Source organism: Pelophylax lessonae, assembly GCF_965119305.1.
Source record: "Pelophylax lessonae genome assembly, chromosome: 13".
NCBI lineage: Eukaryota > Metazoa > Chordata > Amphibia > Anura > Ranidae > Pelophylax > Pelophylax lessonae.
The window spans coordinates 122,999,233-123,020,513 of NC_138780.1; the positions used below are offsets into that span (position 1 = coordinate 122,999,233).

The following is a 21,281-nucleotide window of genomic DNA, read 5'->3' on the forward strand; positions in this document are numbered from 1 at the left end:
CCTGTCATCTTCATCCCCCTGTCATCTTCCCACCATCCCACCCATCATCTTCATCCCCCTGTCATCTTCATCCCCCTGTCATCTTCATCCCCCTGTCATCTTCCCACCATCCCACCTGTCATCTTCATCCCCCTGTCATCTTCCTACCATCCCCCCCGTCATCTTCATCCCCCTGTCATCTTCATCCCCCTGTCATCTTCCCACCATCCCACCTGTATTCTTCATCCCCCTGTCATCTTCATCCCCCTGTCATCTTCCCACCATCCCACCTGTCATCTTCCTACCATCCCCCCCGTCATCTTCATCCCCCTGTCATCTTCATCCCCCTGTCATCTTCATCCCCCTGTCATCTTCCCACCATCCCACCCATCATCTTCATCCCCCTGTCATCTTCATCCCCCTGTCATCTTCCTACCATCCCCCCCGTCATCTTCATCCCCCTGTCATCTTCATCCCCCTGTCATCTTCCCACCATCCCACCTGTATTCTTCATCCCCCTGTCATCTTCCCACCATCCCACCTGTCATCTTCATCCCCCTGTCATCTTCCCACCATCCCACCTGTCATCTTCATCCCCCTGTCATCTTCCCACCATCCCACCCATCATCTTCATCCCCCTGTCATCTTCCTACCATCCCCCCTGTCATCTTCGTCCCCCTGTCATCTTCCTACCATCCCCCCTGTCATCTTCATCCCCCGGTCATCTTCCCACCATCCCACCCGTCATCTTCATCCCCCTGTCATCTTCATCCCCCTGTCATCTTCCCACCATCCCACCTGTCATCTTCATCCCCCCTGTCATCTTCCCACCCATCATCTTCATCCCCCTGTCATCTTCCCACCATCCCACCTGTCATCTTCATCCCCCTGTCATCTTCCCACCATCCCACCCACTGTCATCTTCATCCCCCTGTCATCTTCCCACCATCCCACCATCCCACCTGTCATCTTCATCCCCCTGTCATCTTCCCACCATCCCACCCCTGTCATCTTCATCCCCCTGTCATCTTCATCCCCCTGTCATCTTCATTCCCCTGTCATCTTCCCACCATCCCACCATCCCACCTGTCATCTTCATCCCCCTGTCATCTTCCCACCATCCCACCCACTGTCATCTTCATCCCCCTGTCATCTTCCCACCATCCCACCCACTGTCATCTTCATCCCCCTGTCATCTTCCCACCATCCCACCTGTCATCTTCATCCCCCTGTCATCTTCCCAACATCCCACCCCTGTCATCTTCATCCCCACTGTCATCTTCCTACCATCCCACCCGTCATCTTCATCCCTACTGTCATCTTCCTACCATCCCACCCGTCATCTTCATCCCTACTGTCATCTTCCCACCATCCCACCCCCTGTCATCTTCCTACCATCCCACCCCCTGTCATCTTCATCCCCACTGTCATCTTCCTACTATCCATATTGTAAAAAAAAAAAATGAATTAGGGCTCTTTCACACGGGCGATCCGATCAGATCCGCCTGTCAGTTTTTCAGGCGGATCTGATTGGATCCTCCATGCAGCTCTATGGGGCAGCGGATGTCAGCGCAGACACCTCCGCTGACACCCGCTGCCATCCGTATCCGATCCTGTCTGTGAAATCCGGAGGGATGGAAACCCTATTTTTCCATCCGTTCAGGGATCGGATTGGATGAGAGAGGACAGGCGGTCCGCTCTCATCCGATCCCCCATAGAGAGCAGCGGGAGCTGTGACACCTCCCTCTCCGCACTGCAAGCGGAGACGGAGCTGTCATCCACCGGCTCAGCGGGGATCGGCGGATCGATCCCCGCTGAGCAGCATGGATCCGCCTACGGAGGCGGACCGTGTGAAAGAGCCCTTAAGCAAATTCTAGAAAAATGTAATTAAAATAAAAAACTACCGACACTAATGGCAGAACTACCACACAAACATTGGACTTGCGACCGGCCCTGGCGTTCCGCCACCAGGCTGGGAGGGAAGGGCCCCGTCGGGGGGGGGGGGGCCCTTTATGGTTTCTTGCATCGGGGCCCTGAGGGTTCTAGTTACGCCACTGAGTCACAGCGGGAGTCGGGCCAGGGGAGGAGCAGCGGCGATCGCGTCTGGAGATCCGCCCGCTTGTGTAAACAGAGCGGGCGGATCTCCTAAGTGACAAGCAGTGACAGATTGCAGGGTTCAGCATAGCTGAACATGCGATCTGTCCTTGTGTCACTCAGTCACCTCCCCCCACACATGTTAGTAAGCACCAGGCATACATTAACCCCTCCCTCTCCAATAAAATTAACTCCTTCCCTGCCAGTGTCATTTTTATAGTAACAGTGCATATATATAGCACTGATTACTGCAGAAATGTCACTGGTACCCCCAAAAGTGTCAAAAATGTCAGTCAAGGGTCCGATCTGTCCGCCGCAATGTCGCAGTCCCGTAAAAAAAATCGCAGATCGCCGCCATTACTCGTTAAAAAAAACACCAAAAATGACAGAAATCTTTCCCTTAGTTAGTAAACTCAATAACTTTTGCGCAAACCAATCAAAATACGCTTATTGTGATTTTTAATTTTACCAAACATAGGTAGCAGAAAACAAATTGGCCAAAATTTTAAAAAAATTTTGATTTTTTACATTTTTTGGGGGGTAATTTCATATAAAAAAATGTGAAAAATATTGTTATTTTTTCAAAATGTACGCTCTTTTTTTTGTTTATAGCGCAAAAAGTAAAAATCGCACAGGTGATCAAATACCACCAAAAGAAAGCTCTGTTTGTGGGGAAAAATGTTGTTTGGGTACGGCATCGCACGACCGCGCAATTGTCATTTAAAGTCGCACAGTGCCGAATCGCAAAAAGTGGCCCAGAAGTAAGACAGCAAAATCCTCCGGTGGTAAAGTGGTTAAAGGAGTTGTAAAGAACTAGTGGGTTTTAAGAGGCGTTTTTCAGCTGTAAAAACGCTCTAACTTTGATAAAAGCTTAAAAATGCTGAAAAATGCCAAAAACTTAGCAATTTGGCATTTATCAATGTTTTTGAGCTATAAGCTTTTTTGGGAATATAGTTTTGCTTAAAACACCTTCTACAGCTACAGCTTTCTACTGACATTTTGATAACCTCCAGTGTGCATGAGGGGTAATAATTAATTGAGCCCCATCTCTATCCAGCGATGTCAATGAGTCCCTCGGCCCTCCAGGACTCTCCTATTTGATTGGCTGAGAAACAGCTGCGGCGCCATTGCCCATTGGAGGGAGGGGCCGGGAGCAGCGAAGGAGGACGCGAGAAGAGGAGGTTTCGGGCTGCTCTGGGCAAAACCAATTTCACAGAGGAGGTAAGTATGACATGTTTGTTATTTTAATAGCAAAAAAAAAAAATGAGACTTTACAATCACTTTAAGCTACTAAGTGTATTACTGGAGAGCAGCATACCTCTTGTCTGTCACTACTATTTTCAAAGCATTGGGCTTGTAAGTGGTCCCATCTGCCTACATGATGACCATGCATCATGACAGCATACAATGGGAATGAAATATTAAATAACACGGTTGGGATGCAGAAAATGTATTTAGGTTATACTGAATTGAAGAATACTTGACTGCTATTGTTCTCTTAATTTATAAATGATCAGTTCTATAAAATTAGGGCAGCAGAACCTAATACCACTGTATATAGATTTAAATGTGCCAAGAAAGAAAAATTTCCAACAGGTAAAACAACTTTCAGATTTTTTTTAGTAAAGTAAAGCCCTGTACACATGGGCCAAATGTTGGGCGGCATCGGCCGGTTCAACAGAAACCGTCCGACATTTCGCCCATGTGTCCTGCAGCCAGTCTGACACTGTAGAAGGGGCATGACCATAAAAGGTCTGCCTACTGGCTTCCGATCAGGGCTCTCAGCCAGTGGCTGAGAGCACTAACTGGAGTGTCCTGGCGGAGGGGGGGAGGGGGCGTCCCCCTGTCAGGACACAATAGAGCACCAGGGGAGATCGCTGCACTAACTTTGGATTGTTAGTACAACAGCTCTGACCTGAGCAGCCATTTTTGTTATAGTTCAGCCCGCTAGGTTGAACTAAAAAAAAAATATCAGTGTGTACTTGGCTTAAGGTAAGGTTAGAACCCCCATCTTTTTTTTATTGCTGTCTGTATTGCAGATTTGACCTCCTTTCCTGTCTGGTGAAACCAGTGACGGTGACAGTAAGTCAAACCCAGCAGCTGTAAAAAAAAGAAAAAAAGGGGTTCTAATCCTTTTTCACGCGTTTCAACATGGGGAAAAAATGTGTTAGGTATGATGCCGTAAATGGAATCCAGTGTACCAGCTGTGTATATGACTGCCTTGTGATAACTGTAGTATAATATATTGTTTTCCTATAAGTAAGGTATCCACTTTCTGTACATACTGTGGGAGATTTGCATCATGAGACGATGGTATATTCTTAACCCAGGTGTCAAACACTGATCTTCGTCCTGCTCGAATTTCATCAGGGTTAGGATTTTCTACCTTTTATGTATAGAAACAAAATTTCAATATTAGGCGGATAATTATGTTAATATTATTTATTTATCTAGAATTGTAAAAATTCTACAGTCACAACTGGCTTTAAATATCGGAGGATGGAAAGTAGATATGTGATTTTCAACGTCACAAACAGTTATTGACTTTCTAAGGCTACTCTCAAGGGCCTCGTATTGTCTGGGCCTATGCATCTGGACTCCATGAGCATAAACCCAAATTTTACAGGTGCCTTTTACACTCTAAAGCTAGCCATACACAGGCTGATCTTTAGCAGTCCAAGCATCGCTATGCATATTCAGTATACAGTAAATAAGAATGACATATACAGTAAATAAGTAATAGGCACTCAGGAAAGAAAAATTTCAGAGAACAGTTAACCGCCTTAGCGGTAATCCCGAGCGTGACTCGGGGTTGATTTTTCATTGCAGGAGCGGTAACGCTCGGGGTGGATTGCAGAGAGCACAGCGGAGCTTCTCTTACCTTATCCTGGCGATCCAGCGATGATCTCTCATTGCTGCGACCGCCAGCCGAGAGTCCCGCCGCTCCTCCGTCCCTCCGTCGGTCTGATCACTTCCTAGTTCCGTTCCCTGCAGCAGCAATGCTGCATGGGAGCGGAACTAGGGAGGGAAATTCAAAAAAAAAAAACAAAAAACGTTGCACAAAACACACTTTATATTATATTATATATATATATATATGCATATATATATATATATATATATATGGATGCATATATATATATATATATATATATATATGCATATGCATCCATATATATATATATGTATATATATATATATATATATATATATATATATATATATATATATATATATATATATATATATATATATATATAAGCATGCATATATATATATATATATATATATATATATATAAAATTATATTATTGATTCAATTATAATTCATGCGTTATATATTATATATATATATATACACACACACACACACATATCTATATATAATATATAATGCATGAATTATAATCTAATCAATAATATAATTTTATTATATATATTATATATTAAATAATAAAATAATATTATTGATTCGATTATAATTCATGCGTTTGTGTTTCAAATTTATCACATCTGGGATGTCTACTAGAGTCTTGTTTTGGTCAGGTTTAAGTCAGTAATTACTAAGAATTGTAGGCCTATAATACATAACGCCAAATTTCCATGAAAAGAATTGTACCGCTTTTGGTATGTAATTCCAGACATAATCATACCGCCAGGGAGGTTAAAGGATATCTAAACCCAAAACCAAAAATGTAATATATTGCAGCTTGTTAGCAGGCATCTCTGTTAACCATGTGACAAGCATGTCCTCTTCCATAGGCATAATGGAAAATGGAGTGTAGCTAAGAATAGGAAGGAAGTGTGATTAACAGGTAAAATAAAGGGAAAAAGATGGTAAAAAATGAATGCAATCACCACATCTAAGGAATTGTAAACTGCAATATATACAATTTTGGGGGGTTCGATATGCCTTAAGTATTACTCCCTCATCAGAAGAAGTAGGTCTGTGAAAAAATGAAGAAAATTTAGGTCAATGATGATCATTTGGAGGTTGCGCTGGTCTATCGGTTCTGCAATGAAAATTCCAACAACAATCCAATAGGAGCAAATTTAAAGAGCCAGTTCCCCATAAAGGTAGATTTGGGTTTTAAGGGAGCCTAGTGGACTGTGTCTGAACTTTTATATATTTTAGATCCTCTAACAGAGCAATCTCTCTGCCATAAATCCAGACTCTGCATAGATTTGTACATCTGGTGCACAGACCAGAGAGGTGTTTGGATTTTGGGGGACTTGAGAGGTTCACGGTCATTCATCAATACATTCCTATGGACCTCGATTAATTTCTTGAGAATATCGCTGGAACGGCTCATATTCCTGTGTAATCATGCTAGTGCTGACTTCTCTATAATTTGGGAGTCAACAACATCTGGTAAGCAGTTCACCTATATCCATGTGGTGTTTGGTGACAGGACGCCATCTTCATTGTTTTCAATGTCATTCACTGGTGTGTGGAGGATTTTCTTGGTCATTCTTCATCTAGACTTTTATATGAACTTTTATTATTGTTTTATCATGCATTGGCGTTGCCCTTTTGTATATATAGATTCATACATGCCAGCTCCATCATCCATAAAATATAAGAAACTAAAAATCCAACACCGGTAGGGAGACCCCCTCCTAATGGCCAGATCAGGTGTGTGAATCCAAGAATTTAGGTACAGAGATCTCACTAACTGCACCCTTGACAAATTTAGACCTAACATAAGAAAAGCGGGCAAACCATCTTCCCGTTTTCCTCAATGTTTCACAGCAAGTCAGAACTGAGAAAGGAAATAATGTATGAAAATTCTCATATGACAAAGGCTTTTTGTGTTGTTGTTGGTTATTGTTTCTGGTCATGCGCAATCTTTCGTATCCAATTTTTCTTACGAAAGCTGTATGAAAACATTCCACATTACACAAAAATCATTAGTTCTGTTCACGTACAAGAAACATTTTAGAGTTTGTTCCTTTGAAATTTTAATTTGCAAATTTTGAACCAGATGTCGAAAGTTGAGCACACTATATAAAAATCGAACAATCGTGTCTAGTACAGTATTCTTCCGATTTTCTCATAGTGTGTACCCATCACTACTTAACTTTCCAACATCAACTCAACATTGACATGTATCATTTATGGATCGACTGACCCTTTAATCTCATTCCTCATACCTCTAAATCAGCCATTTCTATAAGAGCAACATATGAAATCACTAATTAAATATGACAGTTAGAAAAGCTTTTGTATCTGCAGTATTAGGAGCACAGCAATAATTGTGTGACCTTTTACCGATGTTACAATTTCTCAGCATGAATGTATAGTGGTAAATGCCACTGCCACTGCCCTGGACTAAACAATGTTCTGTAACTGAGATGATCAGTTGGTGATCAACAGGATGAACCTGAACAGAAAGTGGTTCACAACAGGGGTCTAGACCATTGTTATGGACCATTACTGTTTGGTATTGCATATTACTACATTACAGTTTTAAAGGGCAAGCTCTGTTAGTCTAAATATTTAAACAGGAAAATTGTATTTTCCAGATTACTGAGATAACAGTTTTGTTGTTAAGATTTATAATAGATATTTTGCTAAGCAGTAGTAACTCACGTTTAGAGAAGACTGCAGATTATGAACAGTTTTTTTACTCTGATTATATTAGAACATACTGCATGTAACACTTTTCATTTAGATAGTAATTTACCAGTCACACACTTTACACACTACAATATCTGGAACATAATTCTTATAAAATATGTAAATAATAAGCAAGAAATTAAAAAATTGAATTGATATTGTTATGCTAACAGGTATAAATTATTATAAGACGAAATCCGGCTCAGTGATTGAACACATAGCTATCTCACTGTAGAACAATTACTGTGCAGACTGGAACAAATCCAAACATGAACTTTTCTCTTAACTAAATAAATACTCATTATTGTAGACTGCTAAAGAATCACAAGACCGATATAATCAGATTTGGGATACATTCAATGAAAAGGCACATTCATGGTGTCATTCAGGATATACTAGAAACACTTTTAGACAGTGAGAGAGGACATTGACTCAAAGCCATAACTTGGGTTGGCCATACCCGGTTCGAATCTCGACCAGTACAGCAGGAACTGGTCGAGATTTGAACCGTTAATGGGCAGACTGATTGTACCAAGTTGATCGATCAATCAGTTTCCCGGATTCTCTTATGATTATACCCAGCAGCTGCTATAGCTACTAGCGATAATCACTGTCTCCTCCTGGCAGGGACGGCTTCTCCCGCCCCCACCCAGAGAAGACAGTTGCCGATTCCCCTGTCAACACTGTCTTTAGTTGTAGGAAAGAAATTTGCACTGCATATGGCCGGCCTTGGGCTTCGTTCACATATATATGTTTTAGTGTGTTAAAAAATAACAAATGCAAAATGCATCTAAAAAACACCATAGTGCAACATATTAGATGCACCACATCCCAAAGTAGTATTCAAGAGCAAATGGATGGGGTAATGGGACTTTAAAGGTGCCAATAAATATATAATGATGGAGAAAAAATCATTTTCTGTAAAAAATACAAATTAATTTTATTGAAGAATACAAAAGCAATACTTTTAAAACATATAAAAGCATTTAATAGGAGTGGTGTGACGCATGCTTAGCGGGTGACTCCACCTCTCCTCCTACCTAAGGGCCCAATCCATCTACAGCCTCCTTCAACATTTATGGGTCCAAGTCCTTTTTGAGAATGTTCACTTGTGAAAGATGTTCGTCGGACTCCTGAAGAAGCCATTTGAAGATGGTGAAACATGTTGAGCAGACATAATCAAGTGCTTTCTTGTTGCTTTTATATGTTTTAAAAGTATTGCTTTTGTATTCTTCAATAAAATTTATTTGTATTTTTTACAAAAAATGATTTTTTTCTCCATCATTATATATTTATTGGCACCTTTAAAGTCCCATTACCCCATCCATTTACCATAGTGCAACAGCACCACATAACAAAAAAGGTGTGAATATAGGCTAATTCTTTTATTTATTAATTTTTTTTAGGTTTAGATAGTGTGGAGCAGGATTAGGACACCTGTCAGGTTTTATTGCTGTCCATGCCCCCCCCCCCCCCCCCCATTAGAAAGAATCACCCTCTCTATTTGTCCTGTTTACATTTATGACCAAAAGTAATAGTAAAAGAAAATCCTAAATTTCGGGTTGCCCCCAGAATTGTATTCAAGGGGAAATCCTCCAATGGGAACACTTTTTATGGTGACCCTGGTGTGCAACCAAAGATTCCCTCATTTTGGAGGGGCTTCCTCTCACTTCTTGTTTTGGCTATGGGCCAGGAAGTTGAGGGAAATCTCCCCAATGGGACACAGAAGGCAAAAAAAAAAAACTGAAAGGGGTTATAACCCTTTATTACTTTAGCAAAACATAGAAAATTAGAGTAAGCCTGTAAAAAAAAAGAAAAATAATACTTCATTGTCTGACAGACAATCTGGTGCAAAGCTACTGTTGCTGCTGGTGTCCAACAGTTTTGGCCAGTGGTGGACATGGCATACAACACACCTGAAAGTGTCAAGACAAAAAAAAAAAAAAGGGGCAGACTCGATGGACTACTTGACTCGATGGAGTCTTTTTCTGCCGTCACTTTCTATGTTTCTATGTTTAAAATGTCAGCAACAGACATTCAGACAGGCATGAATTCATATTCTTTTACAAGTTTTTTTTTTTTTTTTTTTTTTTTAGCAATAAGCTTACTTTAACCTGGAATTAATCTATCCATATGATCATGATAAATAAATAAAAAAGAAAACAGATTATCCAGTTATAGGCATAATGTGTAGAGAAAACTCAATGGAGCATAAATGTGACTTGTACTATTTTTTTTTATTTCTATTTGTGTTTTCATACTGGGGGAGCGGAGTGCTGTCATACAGAGTATATCTCTTGAAGGAAAAATTGTATGCAGCATAACAAATATCATAAATAAAAACAGGCATTAAGTCACCCCAGGAATTCATATAAATTGCTGTATATGCTACAATTATTTTGTATACAAAACATACAAACATGTCTGGAGGTCTCACCAATTAATAGGGGTTCATCTGCCTCTTGTTATTTTAGGTGGGAATGGAGTAAAAAAGTACAATTCAGCTATGACCATTTTTTTCCTTAACACTTTAAATTATACATACATCATTAATTTACATTGTTTGCACGCTGGTCCGTAAGCACACTATTTTTGTGTAAAAGGTAACTCCACTTTTATACACTTAAGTTAAAAGAGATGTATGTTTTTTTTTTTTTTTAAGAATCATCCTTACCTAGGTGGATGCAGCATCAGTCTGTCTCCTGGCGCCTCTAAGATTGAGAATTGAGTGATCGCACACCTTCGATCTCTCAGTTCTCAAAGCTTCCTGAGCTCCCTGCTGACTGTCATTCATTGGCTCTCTGTCCTGCCCCCCCCTTCCGTGCCCGGTGCTGTGGAGGGGGCAGGAATGGGAGCGGCTAGCTCAGGCTCTCAGAGAGGTTGACCTGGGTGCTGGTCCAAGCATGTGGGTGGATCTCGACTTCATTGATGTGATTTTTCTTGAGCCTGGACTGGCTCTGTGATGTCAGCCAACAGCGGCTTCAGCCCTCTCTCTGCTGAAAATGGGTCACAGGAGTGCACTCCTCTGATCCACAGGAGAAGTACAGCCAAACAAGCTTTGGCTGAACATCTCCTTTAATATTCTGAGTCAGCACAAAAAAATAATCAACTGTACACTTAATATTATATTGCCCTAATATACTTATATAGTTTCTTTTTCTTTTTTTTTTTTTTTATTTATTTATTATAATAAATGGAGCAAAGGAGAAATTTTACAACATTATTCATATTTTCCAGTTATACAGTACCAACGTATACTTTTACTTTTCACATATGCATAGACAAAACTAAGAAAAACGTTTTTCATACTTGACTTGAACCTATTTATACTCTCCGTCAAGATTCTCTGATGTCTCAAATATACATTTTTTACTTTTATTTCTAATAAATTCTAAAGAAAAAAACGAAGGAAAGTAAAAAGGACAAAAAGAGGAAAAGAAGAGAAGAAAAAAAAAAAGGGGGGGGGTGGGGAAGGAAAAATAGAAAAAAAGGAAAGCAAGGGAGGGCAAGGGAATTTACCACAACTGTTTACACATTTATATTTTCGTTCATCACTCATTTATCCTTCCAAGATGAAACACCACCACCCAGAAAATCTCTGGCTCCATCTCACTTCGTACAGCCATCACCCCGTTCTTTAGAACTTATCCCTCCTCCCTCCTCTATCCGATGCCTGCCCACCCGACCTCTCTTCGAGATGCACAGACATCAGACAGGAGCAAGAAGAAGACCCCCCGTCCTACCTCCGTCCACTCCCATGTACATTATTACTAAAGGGCAACTAAAGCATTCCATCAGTGGTAGTCCCGTCCCCCCCCCCCCCCCCCAAAAAAAAAAAAAGGGGGGGGAAGGGGATTTCTCCTCCCTCCCCTTCTCCTCCCCTTTGTGTTATCTTCCCGTGTATATTTATGTGTTCCCTTTTTACCTTACTGACGTCTCAACCCTATAATCTCAGTGCCCTTGGATATCTGCCTAATCCCTTCTAGTGGTTTACTTGGATGTGTTTTTTTTTTTTATTTATATTTCTTTATTAAATTTTCCAGGTAAAAAATTATTTACAACACTCCAATCGCTGGAGAATTTTTTCATATACATTTTACACATATTACCTTTTATCCCTTTTTTTTCCCCCCCCTCCCTTCCTTATCCCTCCCCCCCCCCCCCCCCGTCTCTTCTTATCATTCGACTCCTATTATTTCTCTGTATTCCCTTGTGTCCTTAAACTCTTGCCACTCATCCCAAATCTCCTCTTCATTCCCCTGTTCCTCCTCCTCCCAGGTCCTCAGCTGCTCCAACTTTCTTATTTTCTCTACTTTTAACAGCCAATCTTTCCTGGAGGGGGCCTCTTCTTTTTGCCAATTAAAGGGAATCAAGCTCTTAGCTGAGTTTAATAAGTGAGGGAGTAATGTTTTTTTATATTGCTTCACTGACATATGGGTTCCATGAAACATGCATTTCCAAGGATCCAAGGGAATATCTATTTTAGTAATATTACTTATTAATTCTATAACTTCACTCCAGAATACTTTAATTTTTGGGCACTCCCACCATATATGGGCTATAGTCCCTACCATCTGACATCCCCTCCAGCAAAGTCTTGAACTCTCCACCTGAATTCTTCCCATCTTATCAGGAGTGTTGTACCACCTTGTGATCAGTTTATAGTTCATCTCCTCCGTGTTGGTGTTTATCGCGGATTTATGTACTAATTGAAGGCTCTTATCCCACTGTTTGTTGTTACTACACGGGCCGAGGTCTCTTTCCCATTTTTCTTTTAATGATATTCCTCTCTCTTTTGTTATTGTTAACAGTATTTTATACACATTCGAAATATTATTTATTATCTTATCCTTAAGACATAATTGCTCAAAAGGGCGGAGGTCGTTTATATCTCTCAATGGCTGCGGTAGTGACAATGTGAAGTGCTTTAGTTGGATATACCTCCACTCATTTATCTTCCAGTTTTCTTTCCTTTGTTTCAGCTCCGCCAAGGTTATAATTTTCCCCTTCTCTACTATATCCCCTAATTGTGCTTCTCCTTCTTCTATCCATTTACCTAATTCCTTCTCTTCCCCTGGTGCAAAAAATGTTGTGCCCTGTAACGGGATCAGTGGTGAATTGTGTTTCCAATTTTCTTTTTTATGTATATTATCCCAAACCTTAATAGCATGTCTTGTGATTAGATGCGTGTTAGTGTCCAGATTTCTAAACTTCTCAGGTATCCATATAACTTTTGCTAGGTGTGTACCACTCATCGTGCTTTCTATTACCACCCAATTTCTATCATTATTTTTTTTTGTCCATTCTATCACCCTTGTGAGTATTGCTGCAAAATAATAATTTTTAAAGTCGGGTAGGGCTAGTCCCCCTTGTCCCTTACCTTTACATAGTGTAGTGTACTTTACCCTTGGCTTTTTGTATTTCCAAATAAAGCGGGATATTAATCTTTTAAGTGTTTTAAAAAATACTTGAGGTAATGAAATCGGAATCATCTGGAATTTATATATAATTTTGGGCAGGATTATCATTTTTATCGTATTTATTCTCCCTATCCAGGAAAAGATTCTCGGGGATAATCTATTTAATTCTGATCTTACTTCATTCAGAAGTTCTAGAAAATTTGTTTTGTAGAGTTTTTCTGGAGTTGGGGTTAATTTTATCCCTAAATATTTAATCTCATCTTTTCTCCAGTTGAACTGAAATTCTTTTTTTAACATCTCCTCTTCTTGTTTAGGGACATTAATATTTAATATTTCTGATTTTTTTTGATTAATTTTTAAATTGGATAGTTCTCCATATTGTTTCATTATTTTAATTATGTTGGGCAAAGTGATCCTCGGATTACTTATGTAAAGCAGGATATCATCTGCAAAGGCAGATACCTTATGCTCCACTTGTCCCACCTTTATGCCCCCGATGTCCACACTATTTCTAATAGTTGCCAGTAGTGATTCCAAAGATAAGACAAATAACATCGGAGACAAGGGACATCCTTGTCTTGTTCCATTGAGCATTTTAAACGAGTCTGACAAAGTTCCATTGACCTTTACCTTTGCAGTTGGTTGATTATACAAAGTTTTGATCCAGGCCAACATTCTAGGTTTTATTCCCAACTCCACTAGGGTGTTTATCATGAACTCCCAGTCTACCCTGTCAAATGCTTTTTCCGCATCTATTGACAGGAGTAGACTGGGAGCTCTGCTTTTTACCATATGGTCTATCAACAGTATAGTTTTTATCCCATTGTCCCGTCCCTGTCTCCCCGGGATGAATCCTACTTGATCATTGTGTATCCACTCCCCCATTAGGTTCTTCATTCTAGTGGCCAAAATTTTTGTGAATAATTTAGTATCAACATTAAGTAGGGAGATGGGTCTAAAACTAGAACATAGTAACAGGTCTTTTCCCTCTTTCCGTATAACTGTGATTGATGCTGACAGGGCCTCTCTACTCATCTCGTACTGAGTCCCTATTCCGTTTATATATTCTTTAAATCTTGGGATTAAAATGTCCTTAAATTTTTTATAATAACCTATGGTAAACCCATCCGGTCCTGGGCTTTTACCTAGGCTCGTTTCTTTAATGGCTCTCTCTATTTCTTGTTCTGAGATTGGTTTTTCTAAGAATGTTAACTTTTCCTCATCTATCTTTGTCAGTCCTGCATCTACAAGGTATTTTTTGATTTTCTCCCTCCTTTCTGTTTCATTCCCCTGTATCTCACCTTTCTTTACTGCATAAAGATTAGCATAATAGTTTTGGAATTCTTTGGCTATTCCTGTCGTTGTTTGAATTATTTCCCCATTTTTATTTTTAATTTTATCTACAAAATTTTTTCCTTTCTTCTTTTTCAGGATTTTTGCTAGGTTTTTCCCAACCTTATTACTTTCAATGTATTTTTCTTTTATGCATCTTTTCATTTCCTGCTTTATTTCCTGTTCTAGCAGATCTTTCAATTCTTCTCTCTTCACCTCAAGTAAATTATTTATTAATATATCTTGTGTATTTTTATGTTTTTGCTCTAATTGATGTACTTCTGTCATTAGCCTAATCTTATCTTTTATTCTTTCTTTTTTCCTTTGGGTCCCCTTTGAGATAAATATGCCCCTCATATAAGCCTTATGAGCTTCCCATACTATGTCTTTTGGTGCATCTTTTGTATCGTTTATTTGAAAATAGAATTCCAACTCTTTCACTATTTCTTTTTCCCACTTTTTATCTCCAAAAATCTCCTCATTTATTTTCCAAGCATCCATCCTAGGTCGCTCTTTCGCCATTTTTATTTTTACCATAATGGGGGTATGGTCCGACCAAGTCTTGACCCCAATCTCTGCCTCGCTTACCCTTTCGATCCACCTATGTTCGATTAGTATGTAATCCAATCTTGAGTATGTTCCATGTACACTTGAGTAACATGTATAATCTCTATCTTTCGGATGGAGAATTCTCCAAATATCTGCCAGTTGATTTGTAAATAATTTTTCCTTTATTTTCTTTGCCTGTACTTTATTTATCCGTAGGGTTTTTGATGTGGTATCTACTTTAGGGTCAAGGCAGAGATTGAGGTCCCCTGCCAGTATGACTCCTCCTTTTTTAAACTCCATTAATTTTCCCAGTACTTTACCTAGGAAGTCTACTTGTCTCTCATTAGGACTATATATATTTACTAGGGTCAAATCTTCATCTCCTATTTTTCCTCTTAAAAAGAGGTATCTTCCCTTCTCGACTCTAGAACAAATCCAAGGCCCCTAGAAATGCCAATGGCTACTCCCTTGGACTTCCTCCCGGGTGAGTCCGCGTAATACCAGGTAGGATGGCTCTTAGAATACAATCTGATATTAGATGCATGAGATAAATGAGTCTCCTGTAAGAATGTCAAATCTGCTTTCAAATAACTAATTTCTTTTAATTTTTTTTTCCTTTTTTCTGGAGAGTTTAAACCTCGGACATTGTAAGATAATATGTTAACTATAACCATTGTTTCTTAATCTTCATTACTATCTTTCTCTATCATCTCTTCAACTCTAAAGTGGCCATAAAAACTGTTCAACCAACACCAGGGATCCCTAAGAGATGGCATTAATCCCTCTGATTTTTCTTGTCTTGTGAGTTCTCTTAATTCTTGTATTTTCTTATAGGAGACGTTTTGATCTATTGACTTCTTTTTCCCTCTTTCTTCCCCTTTCCTCTTCCCACCCCTACCCTCCCCTCCCCCAACTATTCCCGGTCCCTCCATCAGGGTTGTCGATTCTCCTTCCTCCCTTTCCAATCGACTTGTCGAGCTCTGCTAGTGGTCACCGTTCCCTCCCATCTTCCCTACCGTAGGGTCTAATGGTGACGGCCCGCTGATCTCCATAGGGCCACCCGTTTTTTATTCTTACTTGCTCCTCCTCCCCTCCTCCCCTTCTCCCGCCAGCCCTCCCCCCCCCTCCCCCAATCCCCCCGGTCCCCCCAGTCCTTTTTCATCCTTTTGTTTTCATCTTTTTCTTCTGTTTCCACTGATTCAATTCTCCTTCATCAACTTCTTCCTCTGGGCACTCCTGGTCTGTCCAGCCTGGAATATCCATAAGTGGGATTTTTACTGCTTCACAAAAGTCTTTGGTTTCCTCTGGGTATCTAAGGAGTACTGTCCTCCCATCTCTTCTCACTCCTAGGCCTGCTGGGAAGTTCCAAAAGTATTGTATATCTTTTTTCTTTAATATTTCTACCATTGGTCTAAGAATGCGTTTTCTGTTAATTGTCTCTTTTGCCAGGTCTGGGAAAATCTGAATGTCCTCCCCGTCATATTTTAATTCCGGTCTACTTCTCATTTTCCCCCAGATCTGGGCCCTTGTCTCGTATTTATGGAATCTTACAATCACATCTCTTGTTTTCTCTTTTGGTAGATTGGTTGGTTTACGCAACCTATGAATTCTCTCAAACTCAATTTTATCTGTGGTCGCCTTTCCCAGCAGAGGGTTAAATAACTTCTCCAGGGTTTCTTCAAAATTTTCTGTTGGCCCTTTCTCTGGTAATCCTCTTATTCTCAGATTTTTTCTTCGATTTCTATTCTCTTGGTCTTCGATTTTGTATAACATATTTCTCTGCTCCATTTTCATTTTTCTCATTTGTTCTTTTAGATTTTTTAGTTCTTTTCCTTGGGACTCCACCTTTTCTTTTGTTTCTTCTACTCTGCCCAGAATATGCCTAAAGTCGACGTGTAATGTAGCCATTTCGGCTTTGATGGATCTTTCAAGGCTGGCAAACATTTCCCGCATTTCTGATTTTGATGGTGGATAATCTTTTTCATTGAATTCGTCTTCTCTATTCATGTCTCCATCCTCTATTGTTATACTGCTTTCTCTTGACACTTGTAGGCTTTCTTCTCCACTTACTCCTATATGCTTTTGATTCTTAAGGCCCGTACACACGTACCGATCGTCGTCATACAAACGTCGGTGGACGAAGGATCTGCCGATTGTACGCGTGTTAGTATGGTGCCTCCGACAGATGTCTGCGCACAATCCGCGGACAAAAGTCTTTCTTGCAAACATGAAAATTTTTGTATGCCGACACCAGAACGGACGATTGTTCGCCTGTCAGTACACAATTCTGCCGACACACAGCTACAAATCCCAACACGCATGATCAAACCAAATGAGTTCCCGGAAGAATTTTCTCTAGTAAACTCAACATTTTATTCAGAAAGAACTTTCGGCTCGCGGAAGTCCAAGAAATAGGTGAAATGCGGAGCACATGCTCATCTTGATAAATGTGAGAAGAAGGAAGATGCTGCTCATAATGCCATACTTTTCTAATAAAAAGGCATGTGTTCTGTTATGATGAAGATAATGTTTGTCTATTCTATCTGTTCTATCAAATTTTATAATTAAATAATTTGAACTCTTCACCATTATTTTTGTATTTTCACACCAAAGATCTAACTATTGATATGACCCTTTATTCTTGTATGAATTAATGTCTAAAACATATTTTTCAGGTTATGCACAATATTAAACATGTTAACAAATTCAGATAGGCCATTTTTTATTTTCAATTTTCTTTATTTTTTGGATCTCAGCAAAAAAAAAAACAAAGCAAACATCAATACTTTCCGTATAACTAAACATAAAAAAGGTCCATTTGGACAAAATTAAACTAGAAACTGGCAAACAGGGGTAAAATAAATAATAGGGGGTTACAAAAATTAAAGTTGCTGGTAACTGAAATCAGGTTGCCATGAGGGCAGGTTTGGATCCTGCTGGCCATATTGCCACTGGCCATGTGGCATTTGGCGAGGTGGTGGGTGTTGTGGAGGTGGAGGTGGAGGGCACGGGTGCTCCTGGCATGCATGGCTGTGCTCAGTAAGGATGCCGTTTTCAGCCTTTTGCAGCACATCGAGGATGATTTTTCTGGCATACTGACACTGCCTGAGGTCCACCTTATCTAAAATTTTTGCCGTCATGTTGCCGAAGGACTCATTGGCCTCCGGTTTCCGACGTAGGGCTATGGTGGCCTCCTGGATAAACTCGTCGGTGATATCATCCACGTGCTTCCTCTTTTGCCTCCGTTTGGCAGGAGGAGGTGGTGGTGGAAATAGTTCCACAGGCTCCTCAGGCTCCGCAGGCTCCCCAGGCTCCTGGCTGCAACCTGGCTCCTCCTCAGTGACACTTCCCTGTTGATGAAATGAACAATTGATTAGAATGTTATAGTGTATATAAAAAGTCATGTTTGTTATATTATTGTGAACAAATAGCAGACTTTACATACAGTGGCGTATCTAGGGTCTCCAGTGCCCTTGTTGAGGAGCTGTATTTGGCAACAACCCCCCCCCCCCCCCCCCAAGATCAATGTAAAACTGTAACCCACCCCCCCCCAAAAAAAATTAAAGGGCATTAAAAGTTTCTAATTTGCCCCTTGTTTGCCCAGTGTAGAGCTCTCTAGTGGGCAATCATTGTCTCAGGTGTGAAAAAGAAAGAGAGGGTTGAGAGATAGAGAGAGGGAGAGAAAGAGGGGGTGTGAGAGAGAGAGGAGGGGGTTGCAGAGAGAGAGGGGCCTGAACTTGCAGAGGACTTGATGTAGGGCATTGAGGGTGAAGCAGTGCAGGGAAACATGAATAAGGAAGCCACCTGCCTTGCTGACCCAGAGTGAGAGACCAGAGACATGGAAGCAAGGATGGATGGATCATTTGCAGGAGCTGTTAGTTTTGTATTAAAAAAGGTTGAGCCAGAGGAATGCTGAGGCTACAGCAGTGTTTGTTAGGACCAGAGGTGTGCTGGGGATGCAGCAGTGTTTGTAAGACCAGAGGTGTGCTGGGGATGCAGCAGTGTTTGTAAGACCAGAGGTGTGCTGGGGATGCAGTGAGAGGCAGTCTCAGTCTCCTGGTCTTTTGGCTCAGCTGCTCTCAATGTTTTACACCTGCATGAAGCAGCTCTCAATGTTTTACACCTGCATGAAGCTGCTCTCAATGTTTTACACCTGCATGAATCCGCCTGCAAACTGGGGGTTCTGGGGTGTGCAGGCTGAGTGGATTGTTAAAATAAACAATAAAACAATGCCAATGTTTTTGTGACCCACCCCCCTTGGCCTGCGCCCCTGGCGGTTGCCTGTCATGCCAACCCCTTGCTATGCCCGTTTACATAAAGGGTCAATTATGGTTTAGCTTATAATTTTGTTACATGATTACATTTTAGCAGACAATATATTGTGAAATGCCATACCTGAGTAAAACTCTCCTCCAGGAAATCCTCATCCTGGCTTGGATCTACAGACACTGAGCCCTCTGCCGAAGTCGAAGGCAGCGTAGAAATTGACGGCCTGGATTCCATGGTGTCTGCCAGGAACCGCATGTTATCATAGTACCACAGCCGTGGTACATATACATTCCATGCCCCTGCTCCAGACTGGGTGGAATCTTCTATTTTTTTTAACTCCCGCCTGTAGGCAGTGCGAATACTGTTTATTTTTTTGCGGATATAATCAAAATTTGCCCCAGGACAGACGGGCTTGTAGAAGGCCACCAAATGTTCCATGGCCTGTTTTCTGAGTTTTCTATTTTTATAATCTGCGGACTTGACTTGCCACAAACAGGGCAGTTGCCTGAACTCATCAATGAAACTGATGAGAAAGTTGTGGGTGGTGAAATTGTCCACCATATTGCAGGACAGTATATGCCTGCAAGACACAAAACAACACAAAACATATTAAAAGAGCATGTATTTTGGCACATAATAAAGATATTCCTAATAAAAGCTGTATAGGGCCCAAAACACACACTTTCTATTAAAAGAGTCGTACCTTTGTTTGTGGGGAAAAGTCGTGATTCGCCGCTCGATCGTGCTCCAACTCTCGATATGTCCGCTAGCGAATCGTCGGCCGAACGATCTGGCGTCCTTTAAATACAGCGCAGGCGTCAACTCCTCCTCCAGTGGCGGGCTTGTGCAGGGGTGTGTACGTGCCGAAGATCAGGCCTACATGCGACACTCACACCTGAAGCAGAGGAACAATCTTTTAATCAAGAAGAATGTCTGAAAGATCTCAGAGTTCATCAAGTGGGGGCCGAAGTGATTGGGCCACCCGAAAATCAAGGGCTACACCCATGTCAAAGCCAGAAATGGTGGAGATGGTCTCCATTTTAGAAAAAATGGATTATGATGGCAAGTTGGCTAATTACGAGCGGCCCAATGCCAGGAAAGATGGCATCATGGACAAGGTGGTGGCCTGTTTGGTCAAAAAATTCGGTGTCGAGCGATCGAAAGATCAGATTCGGAAACGGTGGTCTGACCTCAAACACCGTGAGCAGGATCAGCTTTCCCAAATCCATCGGATTTTGAAAAAAAGTAAGTTTTATTTTTTCTTTATTTTTTTAATCATGCAATATGTTTTTTATAATTTGGTGTATGTTGTATTAACATGTCTAGATTATAATGTCTATGTAAAAAGTTAGATTACTCATTTTAGTTGTCATGTCGTGATTTGATCGATCTATTGTTGATGTTTTAGTATATGACATTAAAAGTCAGGAAGCCATAGTTAAAAATATATGTATTGTGTTGCAACGAACGTTCTTTCCTGCACGAATCTTCTCAGCAAACATTCCTATTAATCACAGATTATTATTCAAACCTTTAAATAGGAGAAAAACGTAAACTCCGTGCCAAACTATGGGAAAGGAGGAGGAGAGGTCTGGCAGCTCCATCGGCAGTTGCCGAACAAGATGAGGACATGGGCACAGAAGGTGGCACAGATTCCACTAAAGGTAATTGGTTCCTATGCACTGTCAAACATTAATGTACCATATTTTTCGTAGATAACCATGTACATGTCTTCATATTTGTTACTAAAAGAGCTATCAAGCAGGGCACCATGTCCTAACAAATGTACCTCTTGTGACTTTTATGATATGGCCAATGTTTTGTATTATGTAGATGAAGACATTATTCCGGAAATAATCCTGGTGGAGCCAACAAGTGATGAGACACCAGAGCAACATGAAGGTTTGTAGGCACAGATTTTTGTGTAGTGGGATCATAGAAATATGTGTATTTGCAATGATTGTTTAACCTTATATTCTTGTATTCCCTTACAAATTTACATTGCAGATGTTGCATCA

General features: G+C 40.6%; 1 protein-coding gene across 1 annotated transcript in view; it reads right to left on the reverse strand.

Moving 5' to 3' along the window:
* The window catches only part of LOC309569260 (putative N-acetylated-alpha-linked acidic dipeptidase), a 256,771-nt gene that overhangs the window by 46,127 nt on the left and 189,363 nt on the right, over positions 1-21,281 (reverse strand). Inside the window, exon 13 of the mRNA XM_082275019.1 lies at positions 4,359-4,459. Coding sequence (XP_082131145.1) covers positions 4,359-4,459 — 101 coding nt within the window. The remainder of the gene's footprint in view (positions 1-4,358; positions 4,460-21,281) is intronic.